The following is a 24,124-nucleotide window of genomic DNA, read 5'->3' as shown; positions in this document are numbered from 1 at the left end:
ATTGATGCTCTGGTGAGGCTGAGTCAGGCTATGACTCAGTTGGACTTGAGGGAGCGCCTGCGATTCCCACCGTATAGGTCTCTCCTGTGTGGCTCCCAGTGGGTAGGTGCTACTATGGTCACGCCCAAGTAGGATAATCACAATTGATCTCCCCGACCTACCCTTTTGATTAGAAAAAAAAAAAAGAAAAAGTAATTTTTGTTAATTAAAATAAAAAAATAGTTTTTTTTTTTGTTAATAATTAAAATGAATGATAAATTTATTATTATTTTTTATTTTTTTTGGAGGGAGAATGATAAATTTACTACAAGTCTACAAATGTCAATGTTGTTGTTTATTTATTTTAAATGTAAAGTAATTGCAATGTTGTTAGTTTATTTAGTACACGTTACACGACGCCACTATTTTGTTTTTCTCACAACAAAAATACATTTCTTGACTCTCACTCTCTTCAGCTCTCTCTCACAGACCCTTTCTCTCAGCCTCTGTTGTTTCACTCTCTTTTCTTTGTTTTAGCTTTAGGGGTTTGATTTAGGGTTTTGGGTTAGAACCCACCAATTCGAAGGGCAGTGGGAGTGAGAATCTGTGGTAAGTTTTTATGTTCCCCCTCCCCCCCCCTTTTTTTTTTAATATATATATTTTTAATTTTTTTCCGCTGTGTATTTGATTGCTGAGAATGTGAGAGAAATAAAGTGAGAACAAGGAAAATTGGGGCAGGGAGTGGAATCCTTTGCATTTTCTGTGTTTGGTAGCTGAGAAAGTGAGGGATATAAAACGTAAAGGAGGGAAAATGGGGGCTTTTTGTTTTGGTTGGTTTTGATTGTAAGAAGAAAAACGCAAAGTAGAAAATTAGTACATTTTTTATTTTCTCAGCTGTGTTTGTCTGAATTGTTGTTTCTTGTGGATTGGAAAAGTTCGGACCTTGGGTGGTTTATGTTCTCTTTTTTTTTTTTTTTTTTTTTTTTCGTTTTCTTTGGGTTTTCTCGGGAGCCAAACAGAAGTTTTTGTCACTTTCTTTGAGTGCCAAGCTAAAGACATTTGCGTTGTTGTCCTTTTATTGTTTGTTGCATTTAGGGTTTTGATGTCTTCTTTTTTAGGCTGGGGTTCAGGGTAATGTTGCTCTTCCTTCCATGCATCTTACGTTTTGAAGTGTTTGGCTGCTGAGAAAGAAGAGGGAAAGGAAAGTTGTGACTTTTCTTTCTTTTCTCCCTTTCTCTTTTTTATATGTGGGTTTTAGGTTTTTCTTTTTACTTCAAAATTAGAAAAAGTTATTTTCCTCTATTTTCTCAGAAGCCAAACCAATCCTTTACATTGACTCAGTTTATTCTCTTTTTGTTTATTTATAATTTATTTTTTCTGTTAAGTTTTGCTGAAATGTTTTCCGGCATTTTTCTTGGCATATATACTGAAACTTGGGCTTTACTTGTAAAAGTGTATTTGCAACAGTCTTTCTTTTTTCATTTTTTGCTTTTATTTTTTGGGGAGGCTATATAATAATCTTGGGTTTTGCATGTATGCATGTATGTTGGTTTTGCTATATAAGTAGATTTTGTCGCTTTCTCTTCTTGGGTTTATTTTGTACTTCTAATCAAAATATGTTGCTTCTCGAGATGTTGGAAATTTATATGCTTAGTTGCAAATGGATAAAAAAGAAAAAGAAAAAATGACGCTTTGTTTGCTTGCCATGAAAAATTTGGCCATATGTAATCTTGTTTTGCATATTGAATGGCAAAAAATTTAATTTAGTAAGGAAGCTCCTTTTTTGGTTAGCTTGTTGACACTGTTGAGTAATTATATATTATCCTATATTGTTGGCACTTAATTAGGATTTTCTTTGCAGTACTTTTTAAGGTTTTCTGTAAAAGACATGGAGGAAAATGGCTCTTCAACTTTTTTAGATGGGGAGATTGTTGGGATCAGTTTTTCTTTGGCTACTCGTCATGAAATTGTAAGTAGAATGAATTTTCTCATATACCTGTTTAACTTTTCTTTTTGTCTATGTCTGAGATATCTTCTTGGCATTCGGTTGATGGTAAACACTTGATAAAAATTGGAGGTACTTTGTTTTCTATTTTGTTTGGAGGAAGTTGCTCTAGAGCTTGCTTTGAACATTCATTTGAGAATGATAAATAATTATCTACTATACGAAGTATTGCCTGATAATTGGTAATTTATTGTTGACCATGCCAAGCCAAACTAGAAAATCACCTCCAACCGAGTAAAGTACTCTATGTATTGCCTGCCTAATTCACAAGTCACTCTATTATAATAATGGTAGGGATTCAAGCTTTGAACCTTTTACCAAATCAGTAGTAAACTGATTAATTAATTTGTTTTTACATTGTTTTTGTAGTGTACAGCATCCATCAGTGACTGCCCCATTACCCATGTAACTCAACTGGCAAATCCCTTTCTTGGCCTGCCCCTTGAATTTGGTAAATGTGAATCTTGTGGAACTTCTGAACAAGGGAAATGCGAAGGTGCGTAAGTTTTCATCCCACCTTGTTATCTTGTATAAAAATGACCAGATATGATTAAGTGTTCAACTATATGACATGGAGATAATTTTTCATTTGTATATGTTATAAAGGGAAAAGTTTTGTTCGTTTCAGGCCATTTTGGATATATTGAATTACCAATTCCAATATATCATCCCAGCCATGTCAGTGAGTTAAAAAAGATGTTGAGCTTATTGTGCTTGAAGTGCTTGAAATTGAAAACTAACAAGGTATGACCTGATCAAGTATTTCCTCCTACTTCATTAAGGATCTTTTTTATGTCATGCTTCTGTATGTAGAGAAGACACTTCACCAATTTTTTTTTTTTTTTTTGATAAGTAATCGACAAATAGTATTAAAAGCGTAAGGCGCCCCTAAGTAGTAAGTACACATGAAGAATACAAAAGGAAACATCTAACTAGAAAGAGCAAAAAACACCCCAGTAGACCCCTAAAACACCAAGGCAAGTTTCACCAACTGAGCAAAGTACAGCCAAGGTGAAGTCACCAAAATTTTACTTTTACTTGTTCTCTGAATTGTTCCTCTCTTTAGATTGAGGAAAGATAGAGGAGCTCCTTGTTTCTATTTTCACTTTCTATTAAGAAATGAAGTGGTTCATATCAAGAATCCTATTAAGAGTTTTTTTTTTTTTTAGGAAAAGTCTCCTTTCTGTAATTGTGCTATTATGTTTTGAGAAGTTACTACATTATTGTTTTTATTTCATCATTTTGTACAATATCTTGTCAATTGTATTTCCTTTGTATCTTCTGATTCTTCTCTGTACATATAGCTTGTACAACACAAAGTTTTGCCCCTACTTTTGTCAAAACATTGCAAAGGAAATCTTGAACCTTGATGCTGCATGATCTATTTTGAACATATTTCAAAAGACCACTGATTTGGAACCCACAACTCTCTTGTTTGTTATTTTCTTGTCAAGAACTAATTGATGAAAAAGTTGGTCTGTTAGTGTGTTTCTTTGGTTTTCAATTCCTTGGTACTTTGTGAGCCAGTTGTCGTGCACTTGGTTATTGAAAATTTAAAATTTCTGAGCTTGTGCTTTATCTGCTTGATCTTACTACCATTCAGTTTCCGCTCAAGAATGCCGGTGTAGCGGAAAGATTGATGTCTTCATGTTGTGAGGTAAGTATAAAATGATTCAAATTTTGATTACTTACAACAAAAATTATTAGATGAATCAAATTATAGTTTCCTTGTTATTGGATATGCATGTTATTGGGTGTGCATAATGTTGTGCTTGGCTTATTTTAATTAATTTTTTATGTCACCGCATTGACATCTCGTCTCAGCATATTTGTTTTCCTTAACTCTCTCTCTCTCTCTCTCTCTCTGAATTATAAGAAACACAAATAACTGGATGAGTACAAATAGATGTGTTGTAAAGAATTTTTTTTATTATAATGTCTTTTTTCATTATATGTTCTAAAATCCGATTTCCAATGTACATATTTTAATTCTTATAAAAAAAAGGAGAAAAAGGCCAAATTCAAGTTTCCATAATTTTACCTTTGATCACATTCATGGTAGGTCTTACAAAGTTCCAATTCTTGGACAGGTTTGAGTGGTAATTGCCTTTAATTCAGAGGAGTATGCTGATATATGCACATTATCCTATATCTTTCCATGTATATTTTGAAAAATTGTTTTTGTGGTTTCATCTCTCTTTCTCACTTGCTCTTGCCCTTGCTTTCTCTCATTAGGCGTTGTCCCATATATTGGTTTATCGATTTTCTTGTGAAGTCTATCAGATTGTATCTTTCATTTTATGTTGGGCTCTCTTTAAGCTTTATAAACATCTTTAGATCCTGGAAAACACTTCAATGTCTTCTCATTCGTAGAATTGGCAATTGATCCTTTTAGACAGGTTAAGCTATAGAGAAGACTGTTTTTAAGGAAAATGCTCATTTTATGGAAGACAAAAAGAGTTTGATCAATTTTTAAGCAGTTAGTAGACGGGTGAAAGAAATTATGCAATAATTGGAACAATAAAAGATTTTGTCAATGATTGATTAAGTTATGTTCGGTTGTCCCAGCTACATTCTTTAAATTTAGCTGATTTCTTTTGAGCAAAGCATCTTGACCTAGTTGATATAGATAATTATGACTTTGATGTATGGGATTGAATAATGAGAGCAGGAGTGGAGCGGAATGAAGTGCACTCTCATTCCTAAATTAAAGCAGCTCAATTTGATGATAGTTCTTTAAACCTAGGTGTAACAAAATATCTTTACGATTAACCCTGAGGGATTGGCTCAAGTGGTGAAGACCTTGAGCTTTGGTGTCATAACCATTAGGTCTAAGGTTGGAATCCCCTTGGGTGCAATCAACTCCTTGGGACCATACCCTTGGCGAAAGCTAGATTTGACCGATCCATGTGGTGAGGGTGTGTTACACGGGTCCGAAGTTTATCCTTTAGGGATGGGTACACGAAGTGGCTCTTCCTTGGGTGGTTCCCCTTCATAAAAAAAAAAAAATTTCTTCACGATCATAAAATATTCCTTTTTTTTGTTGTGTGTGTAAAATGGGATTTTTTAATTAAAGAGATCCCAAAAGAAGAAGGATCCAACCAAGTACTGGAAGTATAGTGAAATAGTATACAAAAAAGAAAAAGATGTTATCTGTCAAGAGACAATTAATCAATGAACTCCATCTACAGGCAACCAAGCAAAGGAAGAAGTGATGGAGCTTAAATAAAATAGCACACTTTGAGTTAGGAAATTGACTTTTCCATCCCTCTGCACTCCTTGTTATTCCTCTGTCTAAATATTACACATTAGAGACAAAGAAGCTGCTTTCCTTGCCACCTGATTTATTCCTCTACCGAAACTGCCTCTCCATTATCACCTCCATCACTTGGCTAGGCAATATTCCACTAAAGTTGTGAGAGAAAACAAAAAATCATAAATGTCATGCTATTTGGCAATGCATAGCAAGTTTTGCACTGTTTCCCGTCATACATTATTCAGCTGTCCAAATTGGACATATTATGTAATTCCACGGTGTACCACTCACAAATAAATTTTCATTAGTCCTAATGAAGGAGTTTAGGTGGAAGAAGTTCCCTAATTTGGATGACTGATGTACCTTTATTTTTTTGGATAAGAGGTGATTTAAGTCTGGTCTGTGGTTCATATCACATATGATCATAACTCTTTGCTCCATAGATGGGGTTCTTGATGTTTTTTCCATATCCATTGTTGTGGTTGATTCTGTCTATGGTTCTGAGTTTTAAATTTGAGTGGCTAGAGAGGTTTCATGTGGGATCCCATGTAGTTGGGCCTAGGGCTTTGTTGAGTTATGTTGCAGAGCATAACTATTACTGTAAATTATGAACGCAAACGGTGCATAAATTTATTTTATTGCCTTTCTCTTTTATTATGTTATTTATATTATCAGCTTTTCCATTGCCTTTCTCTTGTAACAGTCTTTCTTCTGGACTGGGTGTTTTGTTCTGAGATTATTACTGATCAATATATATCGATAAAAATATCTCAAAAAAAAAAGAGGGGCAATTCCTTTTATTTTTAAAAAACCATTCATCTCAATTATTTCATAAGAAGAAAAAGAAGAAAACAAGGGATCCATTGAATTTTTTCTGGGCGTGGTTCTTATTTGTTTATATATGGAACATTTTCCGAGTGTTTTCTGACTTTATGTTTCTCTGTCATTTCAATTTACAAGGTTTATGATCCCTTTTTTTCCTTCTTTTTTCTTGTTTTAGGACACTCCACAAGTTTCTGTTAAAGAGGTTAAATCAACAGATGGCGCTACTTTCTTGGAACTGAGGCTGCCACAAAAAAATGCAAGACTGAAAGATGGTTTATGGAATTTTTTGGAAAGATATGGTTTTCTCTATGGTGATGACTTTTGTCGGCCTTTGCTTCCTTGCGAGGTTTGCTTCCTTCTGTTATTCTGTTGATCTTTGCTATTGTGACACTGTGTTTTTGGCTAATTGATATCTAGGCTCAGATAAAGTGACTTCTTATCTGCTATTGTTTTATTTTGTTCATATTTATGGGGAAGTTTCTGGATGATTTTGCTGTTCTACCTTGAGCTTCATGCCCTTCCTCTTCTTTTCGCATTGTAGTAGTGCTGTTTGTGGTTTTTGACACACACACACACGCATCTATATGTAAATCTGTTCTGATCTCAGTAATTTGGTGAAGTGATCATCTCACGACGTTCTTATTGCATGTGTTGTATTAGTACCATTGTGGTTTTTGAATCACATTTGTGCATATCTACATATTTGTAGCCAATTATTGGTTTCAATTGGGGAATATGACCATCATATTGTCTTAATTTGTAACTTATAACGTATTATCATTGCATGCTTGTACTAATATTGGTTTTGGCACCCGTATAATTATCTTTATGGGTAGCAATGGTATGTACTAATGATGGTAGTTTGGTGATATCACTGTCATATTTTCTTAGGTCGTTAGGGTAACTTAAATTTATGGCATGTTTTGGCCATGGTTGGCTAGTTCTTCTCTTTGTTGGTTTGAAGAGTGGCCGTGGCTTAATTTCTTCAATCAATGATTTGGATGGCTGTATAATTTGGCTGGACTTATAAAATATATTTCAAAGTATCCCATGGAATAAATAAAATTTCCGATCATCAGTAACTGAGTCAAATGCTTTATTTTGTTGAGGTTTTGAGATCTGAAAACAGAAATCATGTCATGTAAATCATATACATTTCACAAAATGCTGTGGTATTCTGCTCTTTTTTGCATTGACACATGTATTGTCTTTGACTATAATTAATAGGTGATGGAAATGCTGAAAAGAATTCCTGAACAGACTAGGAAAAAACTTTCTAGGAAAGGGTATTTCCCTCAAGATGGATACATCCTGCAGTACTTACCTGTCCCCCCAAACTGCTTGTCTGTGCCAGAAATTTCTGATGGTGTTACTGTCATGTCTTCAGTAAGTCAAATTATAAGCAAATCTTAACACCTCTTTCTTTCTTTTTCTTTCTTTTTCCTCTCTTGTTTTGAGGTTGAATTTGGTCTATTGGTATTTGTTTCTTGTTTTATTCCAGGACCCTTCTTCATCAATGCTCAAGAAAATTCTTAGACAGGTTGAGATCATCAGGAGTTCAAGATCTGGGACACCAAATTTTGAATCTCATGAAGTTGAAGCCAATGATTTACAATCAACAGTTAATCAGTATCTGCAAATCAGGGGCACTGCAAAAGCATCTCGTGATATTGATTCGCGATTTGGAGTTAGCAAAGAGCCCAACAATTCTTCAACAAAAGCGTGGCTTGAAAAAATTAGAATGTTGTTCATTAGAAAGGGTTCAGGCTTCTCCTCCCGAAGTGTGATAACTGGGGATGCTTATCAAAAAGTCAGTGAGATTGGCATCCCACTCGAGATTGCACAGAGGATTACCTTTGAGGAGAAGGTCAATGAGCACAACATTAAGTATCTACAAGAGCTGGTAGATAAGAAGTTGTGCCTTACATATGGAGATGGCTCATCAAGGTATTCACTGAGGGAGGGTTCCAAGGGGCATACATTTCTCCGAACGGGCCAAGTAATACATCGGCGGATTATGGACGGGGATATTGTTTTTATTAACAGGCCACCAACAACCCATAAGCATTCATTGCAAGCACTTACCGTGTATGTTCACGATGATCACACTGTGAAGATAAACCCACTCATTTGTGGGCCCTTAAGTGCTGATTTTGATGGTGACTGCATTCATTTATTCTATCCACAGTCTCTTGCTGCGAAAGCCGAAGTTTTGGAACTTTTCTCCGTGGATAAACAATTGCTTAGCTCTCACAGTGGCAAACTGAACTTGCAACTGGCTATTGACTCGTTGTTGTCGCTGAAGACAATGTTTAAGACATATTTCTTACAGAGAGCAGCAGCTCAGCAGTTGGCCATGTTTGCTTCATCTCCTTTGCCAGAGCCTGCTTTATTGAAGGCTCATTCTGCTGCCCCTTGTTGGACTACTTTGCAGATGTTACAGACGGCTTTGCCATCTCACTTTGACTGCTGTGGGGAGAAACACTTGATTCGCCAAAGTGATATATTGGAAATTGACTTCAATAGGGATATTGTATCATCTGTGGTTAATGAAATTGTGACCTCTATTTTCTTTGAGAAGGGTCCTGAAGAGGTTCTAAATTTTTTTAATTCTCTACAGCCTTTGTTGATGGAAAACATATTTACAGAAGGTTTCAGTGTCGGGTTAGAGGATTTTGCCATATCCAGCGAGGTCATACAAACAATTCGAAAGAATTTTCAGGTTGTTTCTCCTTTGCTGTATCACCTAAGGTCAACATACAATGAGCTGGTGCAATTGCAATTAGAGAATCACATCAAACTTGTGAAGGTGCCGGTTACAAATTTTATTCTACAGTCGTCTGCATTGGGTGATTTAGTCGACTCCAAAAGTGATTCAGCTATTAACAAAGTAGTTCAACAAATTGGCTTTTTGGGCCTGCAGCTTTTTGATAAGGGAAAGTTCTACTCCAAGACATTGGTTGAAGATGTGGCCTATCTTTTCCATAGTAAATATTCTTCTGATGGAGTTGATTATCCTTCTGCAGAATATGGATTAATCCAAAGCTGTTTTTTTCATGGGTTAGATCCATATGAGGAGCTGGTTCATTCAATATCTACGAGAGAAGTAATTGTTCGCTCATCGAGGGGATTGTCTGAACCTGGTACCTTATTTAAAAACTTAATGGCCATCCTTCGAGATATTGTTATTTGTTATGATGGCACAGTGAGGAATGTTAACAGCAACTCCATAATCCAATTCGAGTATGAGGTAGATTCTAGAAGTAAGGCCCATAATATTTTGCCTGCTGGTGAACCTGTTGGCGTCTTAGCTGCAACTGCGATGTCAAATCCTGCATATAAGGCAGTTCTTGATTCTACTCCAAGCAGCAATTCCTCATGGGAGTTGATGAAGGTATTCAACTTTTGGCTAGTAAAGAAGCTATCATTATTCTTCTGCTTCTGCAGAAAATGCATTGGCATCTCTCATAATTGTACATTTATATTTGTATTTTTTGTCTTCTTCAGGAAATATTGCTTTGCAAGGTCAATTTTAAGAATGAACTTATTGACCGGCGTGTGATATTGTTTTTGAATGAATGTGGTTGTGGGAGAAAATATTGCCGAGAAAAAGCAGCATATTTAGTGAAGAATCAATTGAAGAAAGTCAGCCTTAAAGATACTGCTGTTGAGTTCCTGATTGAGTATGTTTTTCCACTTCAACTGTACTTTTTTTTTTTTAGTCTTCTCTTACATATTTATGCATGTTCTGTACATGTAAAAGTAAGGCACAATGCCACTGTCCTTGTTGATTATGTTATCAGTCTGTGTTCTTTTTGTGCAATATATGTTGGTTTATAGTTGGATCTGAGAAACAAGGATTATTTGTTATTCCTTATTATGTGAGTGAAGTATATATTATGATATAAATTCGTTAGTCTTGTGAGCCTTGGTTGTCTCCTGTATATATGTGTGTGTATGTGGATGAATATATGTATGTATATAACTTGTTTTTCACCATAAACTTATCTGCCGTGTGTGCTACCAAATGTATACTTGTTGCTTTCAACGTGAATGAGAGATTGGGATAAGTGCATATTATAAGTCAATTATTGGACTGTATAACTTCGTATAAGCAGGTGGCTAAATAGCGTGTAAAAAAAAGAAACTGCAAAAGAGATGCTCATCCTCGAAACCACCCCCCCCCCCCCATTTTTTTGTTCAGTTTAATTCTTATTCTGTAATCGGGAAATGATTGAGTAATTATGTTGTGCTTGATGTAATATGTAAAATTTTAAGCTATGTTTCGTACTTGCAGATATAAAGAACAACAAACTGTGTCAGGAAGTTCTGAAATTGATGCAGGCCTGGTTGGTCATATTCATCTAAATGAGGTTGGTATTTCACTGATGCAGTTGCTATTGCTTGCTGATAATGATTATATCCTTTTCTGAGTAACTGAAGCGTTATTAAACAGATGCTATTGAAAGAGATGAACACTAGTATGCATGAGGTTCTTCATAAGTGCCAAGAGACTGTTAATTCTTTCCGGAAGAAGAAGAAACTTGGTCATGTTTTTAAAAGAATGGTTTTGTCTGTCAGGTTAGTTCAGTTTAACTTCTAATTGCATGATTCCTATAGCAATGAATTGTTTGAGATGACATGGTAAACTGCTTAAATAGATGCAAGGCTTATTTTATTTTATTTTTTATGAATAGGGTTCAAGGCTTGAGAGGCTTTTGATTGCCTCGGCCTTTTGTTTTTCTCTGCCTCTAAGCTGTACAGTTTTACTTTTATTGATAAAAGAACTGGTTCATTTTTTTTTATTTTTTAATTTATATATACATTGCTGTAATATGAAAGTAGTGCACACATTTCTAAGTTTTTCATACACATAAAAAAGTGTAAAACTCAAGTATCAGCCATTGACCATCTATTAACAACTTTTCACACAATTTTATAGCTCCTTGGGGCTACTCTGTTGTTGTCTTTATGATCTGTTGTCCATCATCATCATTGTTGGATCTTTCTACAACAGCAGAAGAATCATGATGAAATCTTTTAGTTTTGATTTATCATGATTAAGGCTTTAGAACTTGCTTACGGTAGTCTCCACACAGCCATGGAAGCACTCTTGAGCGCTGGTGGTTAGGTTTTCACTTCTTGTCTGAAGGTCTTTTCATAACTATTGCACACTTCTGGCTTTTTAATCCCAGTCCTAGTTTGGATACCACATTACAAATGGACTTTATTTCTTCTAATCCAGACTTCTTCATGTTTTAATTTATAGGGGACTTCCACTTATCAAAAAAAAAAATTTATTGGGGACTTCCAACTTTACCACTATGCTTTCACTAAGGTTTAATTAGTGGTATTCAGAATTTTGAGGTGTCTCCTTCAGTCACACTTTTTTAGTGTCCTTTGCACTACTGGACTTGTCCATTTATTTTTGGTTGAGATGTACCTGTTATTAAATTCTTCAGTTTAATGGTTCTCTATAAAGAGAGGACTGTCTTTTTTTTTTTCTTTTTTTTTTTAGGAATTATTATGATTTTTTACTTTGTCCTATTTCCACTCAAAAATTGGGAATTAGCTTTGTTTTATCTGCGCTAGTTATTATGTGGATGTATAGGATCACCTCCCAGAATCACTTGTGTGATTATATCATGGCCTTCATTTGTAAGATTTTTCCCTTTGCATGAGATAATGAGTGCATCTATGGTGCACTCTAGAAGGAGTTCTCATATTTTTAATCTTCCTCAGTGTGCTGTTTACCTTTGACTTCCTATATACTGTTTCAGATACAATAGCCTTGTCTATAAGTCTGCCTGTTATGTCTGCTGCTTTTCCTCCTGTGATTGTGACATGCCATAATTATTCACTCCTCAGCTTGCTCGGGTGCAGTTGTTCTTTCTGTGTTGATGACATAGATAAATAACTTAAGTGTTTATGTTCTTGTTTTTCTCTCAAGCATCAGTCGTAGATCGTTTTATGATAGTCTTCATTTCGTATCCATCATTGATTTTTTTTATCTCCTAGGACTTATATATATAAAAAATCTTCTCTTAGTTGTCTTAGAGTTATAGCTATTGCCTTTATCTCTATGTTTTTGTTTCTTATTTTAATCTTTTATGATAAAACTTCTTATTACTTATCAAAAAAAAAAAAAAAAAAAAATTGATCTTTTATGACAAGCTACTATGTCCTTCATGACGTGGTGTGCTGTTTGTTGATGCTACTCCCTGGAGCTATTGGTCAATGCTATTTGACTGGTGTATTATTTTTGCCTTTGAAACCCTTTTAACAGTTTCGTATTAAAAAAAAAAAAAAATTGGTGTGCTGTTTGTTAATGCTACTCCTGGAGCTATTTTTCTATGACATGTATGCAGGTGTCATTATTGGTCAATGTTATTTTGAGTGGTGTATTATTTTTGCCTTCGAAACCTTTTTTCCTGGCAGAGAAAAATTGAAGACAGTTACCTTTCTAGTTTTGAATTCGAAGTGTGACGCCATGGAAACTTGGATTTATCTGAAACACTTCCTTTTTTTTTTAATGGATTTGGTGTCATATTTGTAATATCTTCCAATCATCTTTTTAATGAATGGGAAAATCATAAGTATAGGAAGATGATCTTAATGAAAGGGGAGTCTCTATTAAAGGATTGAAAGATATAAGGATATGGTAACATACACCATAAACTACAAATTGGAGGTCACTTGTGTAGGCAGATCACTACTCCTTGTTTGAATCTTTAATAGACTCCCTTTCAGCCAAGAAGTGTCTGCCTCTGCATTACTTTGTGAAAAGCCCAAAGGGTCATGAAACTGGTCTTAATGAAGATTCAAAGTCTCTCTAAGCAAGCAATCTCTCTTGGTCGTAATATTGGCTTTAGCATTCAGTTGTTTACATGGTATAAATTAATGAAATGTTGGGTTAAATTTTGTCCCCTTGCGCGTGTGATTTTACCACCTTCTTACTCCACATTTTTACTGCTGTTTGGCACAACACCGAACCTTTGAAAGTGAAAAGTTACCTTTTGGTGTCTTTATTGGCAGTGAATGTTGCTCTTTCCAGCAATCTTGTCAACAGAAAAGCTCTGGTATGCCATGCTTGATGTTCTTTTGGCAAGATGCAAGTGATAGTCATTTGGAGAAAACATCACATATCCTTTCTGACATTATTTGCCCAGTTCTTCTGGAAACAATCGTTAAAGGTATATTGACCCTAGCTTTTTTATATTATTTTATTTATTTCAAGATATTGATTTTATAGTTTTCTATTTTCTACTATCTTTGTATGTGAATTAGATATGGTCATTGATTTTACTTCAAAAGTGGTTGCTGTTGGGTATGGTGCATTTAATTTGTGTGTGATATTCTTCTTTTACAGTTGCATTCTCTTGTTTTGGTTAGAGCCAACCTCTTATTCAATTGATACGGTTTTTCTCTTCTGCTGATATGCAATAATTATATGCTGGATGACAATCAAATAAGTGGCTTTTCTTCTTTTGCAATTTTTCACATAGTTGGAATGAAGCAATTCTTTTATCTACGTGTTTCACTATGTTAATGGTGTCTTTTTTAATGTTTAATATGTAATTGGCCCCACGGGAATGGAGGAGGAGAATTTAGAACTAGTGACCATCACTTTATAAGTCGTGGTGTCCAGCCGATTGAGTTATCTCTTGGAATAATTAATGGTGTCACATAACAAACTCATTGATTTCAAAATTCTGCTGCAGGACTAAATTTACTTGTCTATCAAAACCAGGGTATTATCCTATTTTTTATGTTATTTCACAAAAAATTATCAATTAATTTCTTTGGATTCCCTTCAAAGCGAAATCACTCTCATCTTCTCTCTCTTTGTGGATGCTACTTCTTCCTATCTATGTATGAACCAGGCTCTTGCCCCACACCATTCTTGTCCAATCAATGGTGCAATGGTGGGTTGGTGTTGGGTTTTTTCTCCATGCCTTAGCACTACACCTTTTCTTCGTAACTATGCAAGAAAGCATCATGTGGGCATCATAAGGGCGTCTGTGGCAGTTTTATTTTTTGATTTGGCACCAAGTATTCGGAGCTTCGCTCCAACTAATCCCGGGGGTGCACAAGCCCTCGGCAAGGAGTTTTCCGCAAGTGCACTTTGGTTAATTCAAGGGGCGAACCCTTAGTTTGATGCCCCCAAGAAGCAGTTTGCACTCAGTGGGTTTCAAACCTAGGACCTTGAGGAGCATACTCAAAGTCCCAGGCTGTCCAACCATTGAGCCAACCCCTTGGGGTTAAGGGCCTCTGTGGCAGTTGAACAGCACAAAACAATGGTGGCCTGCTACTAATGTTTTGTGATATGGGAAAGAGAGGAATAGGTATTGCTATTTGTAGTGGAATATCTATTCCGATGGGAATAGCTATTCCTAGGAATGACTTACAACTAAACAAAAGAATAGCTATTCCATTGGATTAGCCTTTCCATGTACCAAACGAGCCTTAAGTCTTTCTTTTTCAATACTCTTTTCCTTTGGACAAATGCTTTAGACTATCCTTATTTGCTCGATTTTCATGATTTTCTTGATCCTTTTTCTATTTCTAGCTAGGTGTTGCTCTTGTATACTTCATGTGTCATTGGGTCGTGCTGTTTGTGTTTTTTATTGGTTTTTCGATTACTTATCAAAAATGAATGCAAATCAGTGAGTACTGGTTATGTTTTTCCATTATGAACTGGAGTTTTAGGTTCTAGTGGCTTCAGTTTTTCTTTTGGTTACTATAAAGTGATTTGTTTTATACATGCGACCTGCATTTGCAGTGAATCCCCAGTTAAGTAGTCATGATGGGAACTCCAATTCTCTGACCTTGGCTATATGTCTTATTTGATGCTGCTAATGAATTGATGGTGATGTTTATATATTAATTTCTTTTCACCATAATGTGACAAGTAATTGTTCCACTCTGATATTTTGCTTGGGGTTAAGTTTCTCAAGGTAAAACTTATCTAAATGAAATGAAAAATGAAAACTTGATGATTGGGGGAGTTCAACATTTTACTTCTTTAATGCTTCAAAAGATTTAATGTCTAGTGATGGGGACACTATTTGTTATACGAAGAAGCATACAATTGTTAAGTAACTTGCTTTACCAAGCCATTGATTTTTATGCTTGAATTTGATTGAAGAAGTTCTTAAGCTACTTTTCAATTTCCTTAATTTGAATGCTATACGTTTTTCTTTAATTTGAAAGGGATTCTTTCTCGGAAACAGATGCAAGTGCACTTTATTCATATTTTCTTGAACTTTGGCTCATATGTTTGGCCGTAGGCTCTTAGGGTTTCACTTACTAGGTGGCATATTGCATAAGTAGAAGGGGAAGGGGGCGCGGGGGGGGGGTGTGTGCACGCGCTAGCACTTTAGAGGCTTTTGAGGGTGACTAAGCTCCATTAAGCTCATAATCTTTTGAAGGGTTTTCTGTATAATATCTCTTTTAACCATATTGGTAGTTTTATACCTTTTCTGCTTCTTTTTATTTATTTTTATTTTTATTTTTTTAAAATTTTTTAATTTTTTATCTTTCCTTTTTTGTTTTGGTGTGTTTCTTTTCTTTAGAGCCTCTGCTTATGACATTTTTCCTTTCAGTCGGTGTATGTAACCTTTTCAACTATCGAAAGAAAGAAATGATTTGTGTTGAGTTCCTTATTTCAGAGACAAATTGCTCATGCGCTAACCTGGTCCGGTGTTCCTTATTTCATCCACACCTAATGAAGTTTCCTTGTATTCAAATTTGCATAATGATATTACGCATTGAATATTAGGTCTCGTCTAAGTATTATCTTTTTCAGTCTTTTACGCATTGAATATTAGGTCTTGTCTTATGTGGTGTATTTGGAATGAACGAAATGCTAGATGTTTTGAAAATTCCATTAGGACCATAGAGGAATTGACTCATTTCTTCTTCTGTACTCTTTACTCTTGGACGGCCGCTTGGCTAGCTCCTTTAGTGATTAGTTTCTCTGATTTTCTTTTTCATTTCTCTCCCTCCTAGGCGCTCTCTGTTTATACTTCCCGTGTATATGGGTTGCGCCCCTTTGCGCTCTTTTATATCATCATCATTACTTATCAAAAAAAATATTAGGTCTTGTCTAAGTATTATCTTTTTCAGTCTTTCTCAGAAATGATGTGATTGTGTATTTTGGCGGTCGTATGTTATGTATCTTTTGATATGTTAAGAATGCCAAAGTATCTAGAATATGAAATGAGATGCTCTATTCCTCTTCAATGTGCAGGTGATCCTCGGATTTGCTTGGCAGACATTATATGGGTTAATCCAGATACGACAACTTGGATGAGAAACCCTTGCAATCGGAATGGTGAATTGGCACTGGACATTGTTCTGGAGAAATCTGTCGTGAAGCAAAGTGGCGATGCTTGGAGGATTGTCCTAGACTCTTGTCTTCCTGTACTTCATCTAATTGACACCCGGCGTTCCATACCATACGCGATAAAGCAACTTCAGGAAATGCTAGGGGTTTCTTGTGCCTTTGATCAAGCAGTTCAGGTATCATGGACATATCTCTCCCTGTATGTTCTTCTGGCTCCCTCTAAAAGAGATGGAACTTTTTATAGTGAATCTTAGATAACATGAGATATCAGATCTTAATTTCAGTTGTCCAATTCTTATTACCTCTTTTCTTTTTCCCCCATAAGAGAAAAGACTTAATGCTGTGGCTCATTTGCAGCGCCTGGAAAAATCAGTGACAATGGTAGCAAAAGGTGTTCTTAAAGAGCATCTCATTCTCTTGGCAAATAGTATGACGTGTGCTGGAAATTTGGTTGGCTTCAATTCTGCTGGATATAAAGCATTGTCGCGCTCATATAATGTCGAAGCACCATTTACAGAAGCAACACTTTCTGTAAGTAATATGAATTTTGTTTTGAATGCTTTGAAATATATATCATTCTAAGTCTTATGTTTGTCAAAATTCGAATCTTTCTCATGATCAGAAGCTACACTTTCTGTAAGTACTATGAATTTTGTTTTGAATGCTTTGGAATATATATATATCATTCTAAATATATATCATTCTAAGTCTTATGGCTGTCAAAATTCGAATCTTACTCATGATCAGTGAGGTGCCCTGAAGTATGTGAAATATGATTAAACAAACTTGATGCCCAAACCAAAAAGCTAGAGGTTAGCATTTATAGCTCAGAAGATAAAGCCAAAATATTGCTGCGAAGATCATGGTTTGATTCCTTGCAAAAAGTACATAAAAAGAAAATTCTATGTACCCATGAAAGAATATTTGCTCACTTACAAAGAAACAGAAATCTCATGTTTGTAACACTAACTAATATAAAAAGATCTATTGATTTCAGCCATCCCAAGTTCACAACAGTTTAAGCCAAATGAGGAAGATTGCAGGTTTTCTGCCATGTTGATATTCATGTAATAGGTGGGTGATGCAGAAAGACTAAACAGAAAAACTAATTAAAGAGCTGGGAAAGAAGAAACAAGAAACAAGAAAAAGAAGTGAATGACTGAGTGACAAAGAAAACTGGGAACTTTAGCAGGAAGGAAGGAGGGAGAAAGGGGGAGGGGGAGGGCATGATGACTTTGGTGATCTGATCTTAAGAGGGCTGATTGCCCAAGATATTTGTGTGGGGACTTGGGATGCGGTTTAGTGTCTGTTGGGCATTGCCTCTTTCTTGTCAAATTGATTTTATTTTTGGACATAATGCCCAACTGCAAATAACAACCCATTGCTAGAAAACACCCCAACTTTCATGAGATCCCACCAATTTTATGTTTTACATCCTGATCCCCGCTAAGGCTACTGCTATCTTTAAAGCAATCTGGATGGATTGGTTAAGTTTGGAGCATGAATCATATGACTTCACAACTTAAAATGAGATTTGTAAAACTATATATGATTTTTTATATGAACTGAGAATTTAATAACCATACTGATGCTTCCCTGTCAGATAAGCTTCGTTAGTTTTCATTTCATCTCCCCTATGTGGCTGCAGACACCAAGAAAATGTTTTGAGAGAGCTGCTGAAAAGCGTCATACGGATTCACTATCAAGCATAGTTGCATCTTGTTCCTGGGGTAGACATGTGGCAGTGGGTACAGGATCTAGATTTGATATCCTCTTGGACACAAAGGAGGTACGTGGGATTATAAAGTTCTTTCCTGAAAGTCAGCACAGCCTATCTTGAACATACTCCTTCGCTGCTAGAATTTTGTACATTTCATTTGAGTATTTTTTTCTGTTCCAGGTAGGATTGAACCAAGAAGGCGGAATAGATGTTTATAACTTTCTCCATATGGTGAACAGTACTGCAAATGGAGAAGAATCACTAACTGCCTGTCTTGGTACAGAAATTGATGATCTTATGCTGGACGATGAATATGCAGATTGGGCCCCCTCCCCAGAGAATAACTCAAGTTCTGACAAGCCCTTTTTTGAAGACAGTGCTGAATTTGAGAGCAGTTTTGATAATCAGCCAGGCGAATCAACATGGGATGCTGCAAACCCTTGGGGGAAAAAGGCTGGAGATGTTGATGGTGAGAACCCTTGGGGGAAAAAGGCCGGAGATGTTGATGGTGCGAACCCTTGGGGAAAAAAGGCTGGAGATGTTGTTGATGGCACGAACCCTTGGGGGAAAAAGGCTGTAGATGTTGTTGATGGCACGAACCCTTGGGGGAAGAAGGCTGTAGATGTTGTTGATGGTGAGAACCCTTGGGGGAAAAAGGCTGGAGATGTTGATGGTGCAAATCCTTGGGGGAAAAAGACCGAAGATGTTGTTGATGGTGCGAGCCCTTGGGGGAAAAAGGCCGGAGATGTTGATGGAGCAAACCCTTGGGGGAAAAAGGCCGAAAATGTTGTTGATGGTGCAAGCCCTTGGGGGAAAAAGGCCGAAAATGTTGTTGATGGTGCAAGCCCTTGGGGGAAAAAGGCCGGAGATGTTGATGGTGCAAACCCTTGGGGGAAAAAGGCCAAAGATGTTGTTGATGGTGCAAGCCCTTGGGGGAAAAAGGCCGGAGATGTTGTTGATGGTGCGAGCCCGTGGGGGAAAAAGGCCGGAGATGTTGATGATGCAAACCCTTGGGGGAAAAAGGCTGGAGTTGTTGATGGTGCAAACTCTTTGGGGATAAGGGCCAGAGATGTTGATGGTGCGAACCCTTGGGGGGAAAAGGAGGAAAAGACCGGAGCTGTTGATGGTGCAAACCCTTGGGGGAAAAAGGCCTTAGAAAATACTTCAGTTGGTTGGGGAACCCATAAAGCTGAATCAGGCGATGTCTCCACCAAAGCCCCTGAGGACTCTTCCAGGTCCAGTGGTTGGGGTGCAGCAACCAAAAATGTTTCTTCTGGTTGGGGAACAGGTGGAGAAGAATTACGAGATTCTTTTGTCTCTACAAAAGCACAAGAGAACTCTTCTACATCCCCAAGCTGGGATGCTGCGAGTCCTTGGCAGAAAAAGGCTGGAGATGTTGCTGAAGAAGACTGGACTAGGAATGAAAATCCATCCCCGTCTCTGGAACATGCTGAGTCACCTGCCATCAATCATCCACGGGGGCAGCTGAAGTCACCAGAATCTTCTCAGGGTTGGGGTGCTAGGAACGAGGCAAATCAATCAGCAAGTTTGCATGGTTGGGATTCGCCAAATGCTGGTGACGGTGAAAGAGATGGACAGCATCAGTGGGGAAGGCAGAGTGCAGAACCACCATCCAAGAAAAATGCCTTTGAAGGCTCAAGGGGTTGGGGTTCAAATGAAGGCTCAAGGGGTTGGGGTTCAAATGATGGAGAAAGGAAATCTAGTCGCCCTGCAAAATCCCCGGGAAGAACACAGGCTGATTCTGGTGCAGTTGGAATATACACTGCAACCAGACAAAGATTAGATATGTTCACTTCTGAGGAACAAGATGTTCTCTTGGATGTTGAACAAATTATGCAGTCCATTAGAAGAATAATGCATCAGCCTGGGTATGTTGTCTATGATATATATATATATATATATATATAAAACAATTTGTGATTCTTGTTGTTGTTCTCTTTAGTGCTGAACAATTAGATAGTATCGTAAAATAGTTATAATTCATTTTAGTTTGTTGGAATGGGCCTGTAACCAAAGGATATGTGCACTTATTGTCATGTTACATATGAAATGGACCAGCTTTATTTAGGGCATTCTTTATGCAGCTTAATTTGGGGGACGTTGAGTCTACAATGTGGTAGATATTGATTTAGCATGTGCCAAGCCAGATGCATTTGTGCTCTGTTTTCCATACTTGACCTTTCGGCCCATGGCTTAAATGCTGCATGCTACCCATATCCTTTAGGCTTGTACCTTTTGCTGAATTAGATCACTGGCAAGGCACACACCCACTTGGAAATGGTGTTCAGGGTATCACTTAACCTTTTATTTTATGTAAATGTGCCTTGGGTCTTTAGGCTTGTACCTTTTTCTGAATTAGATCACTCGCAAGGCACACACCCACTTGGAAGTGGTGTTCGGGGTATCACTTAACCTTTTATTTCATGTAAATGTGCCTTGGTCGTTATTGTCCTCAGTTTTCTTGGGGGTTCATTAATGTATAATAGCTTCCGGATATCACCTCCAGGGTCAGGTAAATGTGCGTTGGCGGTTATGATCCTCAGAATAATAGCTTCTGAATCATTTTTGCTTTGATGATGCCATAAATAAATGTAACATTTAGGGTAATTGTCATCACTTTGCCTTCGTTTTCTTTGATGCCTCATTTTCAACTATTTGATCTCAAATCTTCTTTCTTTTCGTAACAGTTATTTCCTGCAATGTGATTTATTCTGCAACTTCCCATCTTATGTTCTCCCACTCCCGTATTTCCTTTCTTTCTGAAGTTTCTGATTGTAAGTTCCTGTGTGAAGGTACAATGATGGGGATCCACTGCCAGCCGAAGATCAATCTTATGTACTTGATAATGTTTTTAACTATCATCCAGATAAAGCAGTGAAAATGGGCGCTGGAATTGATTATTTCATGGTATGCTTCACTACAATGTTGACTATTTAGGTTTCATATATTTTGTTGGACGTATTACACAGAATAGTTCATTGTTTGCGTTACTTTTTCACATGTTTTGCATTTGTTTACATAAACTAAACTCTAATTTGCAAAGTCATCCAAACAGAATCTCCTTGCCTATCTGATCCGATTAGTTCGAACTTCAATGTGCACAGCCAAAACGTTCTGTGCTGCAATTTTATGCATGGAATTAATTAAAGTCAGTGAAAATTTGGCTTGTAAATCCATTGATCGGAAAAAGCTTACACTCCACCTACCCTAAGTAAATTGCAATGACCACATAACTAGTTTTGCATTTTATACTCTGCACTTGATGCAGAAAGAGTAACTTTTGAAGGGATAACTATCTTTCTACATGTATTATACTCTGCACTTTCTTTGTCAATTCTTTTACACTTCTTTTGTTGCTGACCTTGCACTTTGCTCTGATTGGTACTGAGGACAATGTCTGAGACCGTAAGGGTATTTATTTATTTATTTTATTTTATTTTTTTCCTGTCCAGTGATTGCATGTGATCCATGCTCTTTTGTTTTGATTGGTCAGTACACTCATGCAGCACCTAACAAATGGATCTAAAACAGCTGATTCTCGGTCATCTTATATTTAGCAAATCTGGATTTTCATTATGGGGTCGTTCATTTTATTCTCCACATCTGTATGATGTGTGGTGATCTCATTACACTTTCTGCATGGACTGTAGATGCTGCTGAACCCAATGTTAAAAAGTTAACAAATACTGGACCTTTTGTCTCTATTTTTTTCCTAATAGGTGAAGAGGACTCATAATCCTGAGCAGAAAATGTATTTCATTTTCTGATACATGTGGACTGACTTATTTAGCATCTGGTCGGGAAACTTTATTCCTATTGATTTTGATTTGACTGATTTGCAGTATTGTTCTATTAAACAGTAGGAAAGAGATTTTTTTTTTTTTTAGCTTCTTTAGTACTTTCGTGAAATGCTGTCCGTCTTTACCAACTGTATTTTTCCATAATTGTGTTACATGATAATTGATGTTGTTTGATATAATGTTGAGACTTGATATGACAGGTTAGCAGGCATAGCAGTTTCCAGGAAAGTCGGTGCTTATATGTTGTCTCAACTGATGGTCGAAAAGAAGACTTCTCCTATCGGAAATGCCTGGATAACTACATCAAGGGGAAGTATCCAGACATTGGTGAAACATTCATTGCCAAGTATTTTAGAAAACCCCGTTCTGGCGGGAACCGGGAGAGGACCCCTACTCCAGAGGGATGGAACCGGGACGGATGGAACCGGGAGAAAACTCCCAATCCAGAGGGATGGAACCGAGAGAAAACCCCCAATCCAGAGGGATGGAACCAGGAGAAAACCCCCGTTCAAGAGGGATGGAATCAGGAGAAAACCCCCATTCAAGAGGGAGGGAATCAGGAGAAAACCCCCGTTCAAGAGGGATGGAATCAGGAGAAAAACCCCGTTCCAGAGGGATCTGAGAAAGAGCATTGGAAGTGAGGCTGCAGATGGGGCCTTAGTTTTGTTAATTGTAAATCCTTTAGCTTGCTCCCTTGATGTAATTAGATAGAGACATTCCTATCAGCCGTTATTTTTGATTTGTACATATGCAGGGCGTGTGTTAAGGATACTTGTCAGCTCCTCTTCCATGTGAACTGCTAATTTTTTCAAATGTCAGCAGTTCTTATTTATCCAATACATAGCTTAATCTTGTAGCATGTAACTTATACAGTGGAGAGGGAAATTCACAGGCTGCTTATTCTTGTTTCTTTTGATATCTCAGTGTTCAATTCTTATCAAAATTCTCCAATGTGTCCATTGTTCTCGTGTTTCCCATTTATATTAAGAGTGGTTGTCATGAGCAAATGTGATTTTGACAGTTGAAAGGGGGTTTCTGCAGCTGCATAGATTTATTTAGCTGCATCCTGTCCACAATGGCTGATGGACATGGTGTTGGATGGGTTTATTTATGTTGAGGAATGTCTTGCAAGGCAGTGAGGCTTTGCATCTATTCTCAATGAATGCAATTTGTGAAGGAAACTATTCATTCATTAGCTCTTCATTTTTCCCCTTGTGGGGTTGATTTTGATGTTACACTAGGCAATGCAAAATTGTCTTTTGTAAAGTAAGAAGCCTTGTGAACCTTGTATTAATGACTAATCAAGTTATAATTGGAGATTCTTAAAATTACTTATATAGTTTAGCTTAGGCTAATAAAAAATTAATGTGGGACTTAACATTCATGAAACACCTTTACAATCCTCTCCAATTTGAGATTTAATTTTTTGGTGTCTCACAATTATAATTCTCTAGAGTTTTTGAAGTAAATTTTATATGGTAGACTATTCAAATAATTTTAGAGGATCTCATGTTTGTTAATTATATAACATCTACTAAAGTCTAATTGGGTTTCTTCAAGCTTTGTTCATTGATTAAGCTTCGGATTGTTAAGATTAGTTAACTTCATAATTATGTATAAGTTCGAATTAGTTAAGGAAGAATGATTTCGTTTGTTTCGGTTTAAAATATTATCAGAAAAAGTTGACATGGTGTAAAATATTGGTCAACTTAAAAATGTTTTTAGTTGAACAAAGAAAAGAACATTTACAAGGCATAAAATGGTTTGCACTTCTCATGTGCATAAATTATTTTATGCCGATCTTCCATACTATTGGGTAGACAATTGTGAGAGTGCCTCTTATGGGGCCTATTTGCCCGAGCAGATTTTGAGTTGCCCAAACACTTTACTCGTATAGGTGGGCCTTACAATGGTCATCTCACAATAGAGAAATGCTACTTTCATTCTCACACTTTCAAGTGCACACTTCTTAATATGACAGTTAAATTTATGTTGGATTTTGAATTGATTATTATTGAATTTTAAATCTAATAATAATTTTTATTGTTACATCACGAAGTAGGGAGTAAGAACGTGCGTAATATTTCTTCTCGCAATGATATAACCAAATTACAAACAATTATACTGGATCATCCCACTTCCGAAAACCTTATATTCTCGTATATTATCT

General features: G+C 36.6%; 1 protein-coding gene across 1 annotated transcript; it reads left to right on the top strand.

Annotated features, from left to right (window-relative positions):
- Nucleotides 1–433: 433 nt before the first annotated feature.
- LOC132177981 (DNA-directed RNA polymerase V subunit 1) lies at nt 434–22,889 on the top strand. Its single transcript, XM_059590455.1, has 18 exons — nt 434–588; nt 1,841–1,948; nt 2,354–2,480; nt 2,613–2,728; nt 3,588–3,641; nt 6,241–6,411; nt 7,293–7,451; nt 7,567–9,459; nt 9,573–9,748; nt 10,363–10,438; nt 10,522–10,646; nt 13,101–13,258; nt 16,318–16,589; nt 16,771–16,944; nt 18,062–18,202; nt 18,314–20,022; nt 20,947–21,061; nt 22,155–22,889. The coding sequence occupies exons 2-18, from the start codon at nt 1,868–1,870 to the stop codon at nt 22,593–22,595; spliced, it is 5,988 nt and encodes a 1,995-aa protein (XP_059446438.1). The 5' UTR covers nt 434–588; nt 1,841–1,867; the 3' UTR covers nt 22,596–22,889.
- Nucleotides 22,890–24,124: the final 1,235 nt, after the last annotated feature.

The sequence above is a fragment of the Corylus avellana genome, chromosome ca1 (genome assembly GCF_901000735.1).
Source record: "Corylus avellana chromosome ca1, CavTom2PMs-1.0".
Lineage (NCBI taxonomy): Eukaryota > Viridiplantae > Streptophyta > Magnoliopsida > Fagales > Betulaceae > Corylus > Corylus avellana.
The sequence above is the reverse complement of the archived record's forward strand: the minus strand, read 5'-3'. Positions and strand labels throughout refer to the sequence as shown.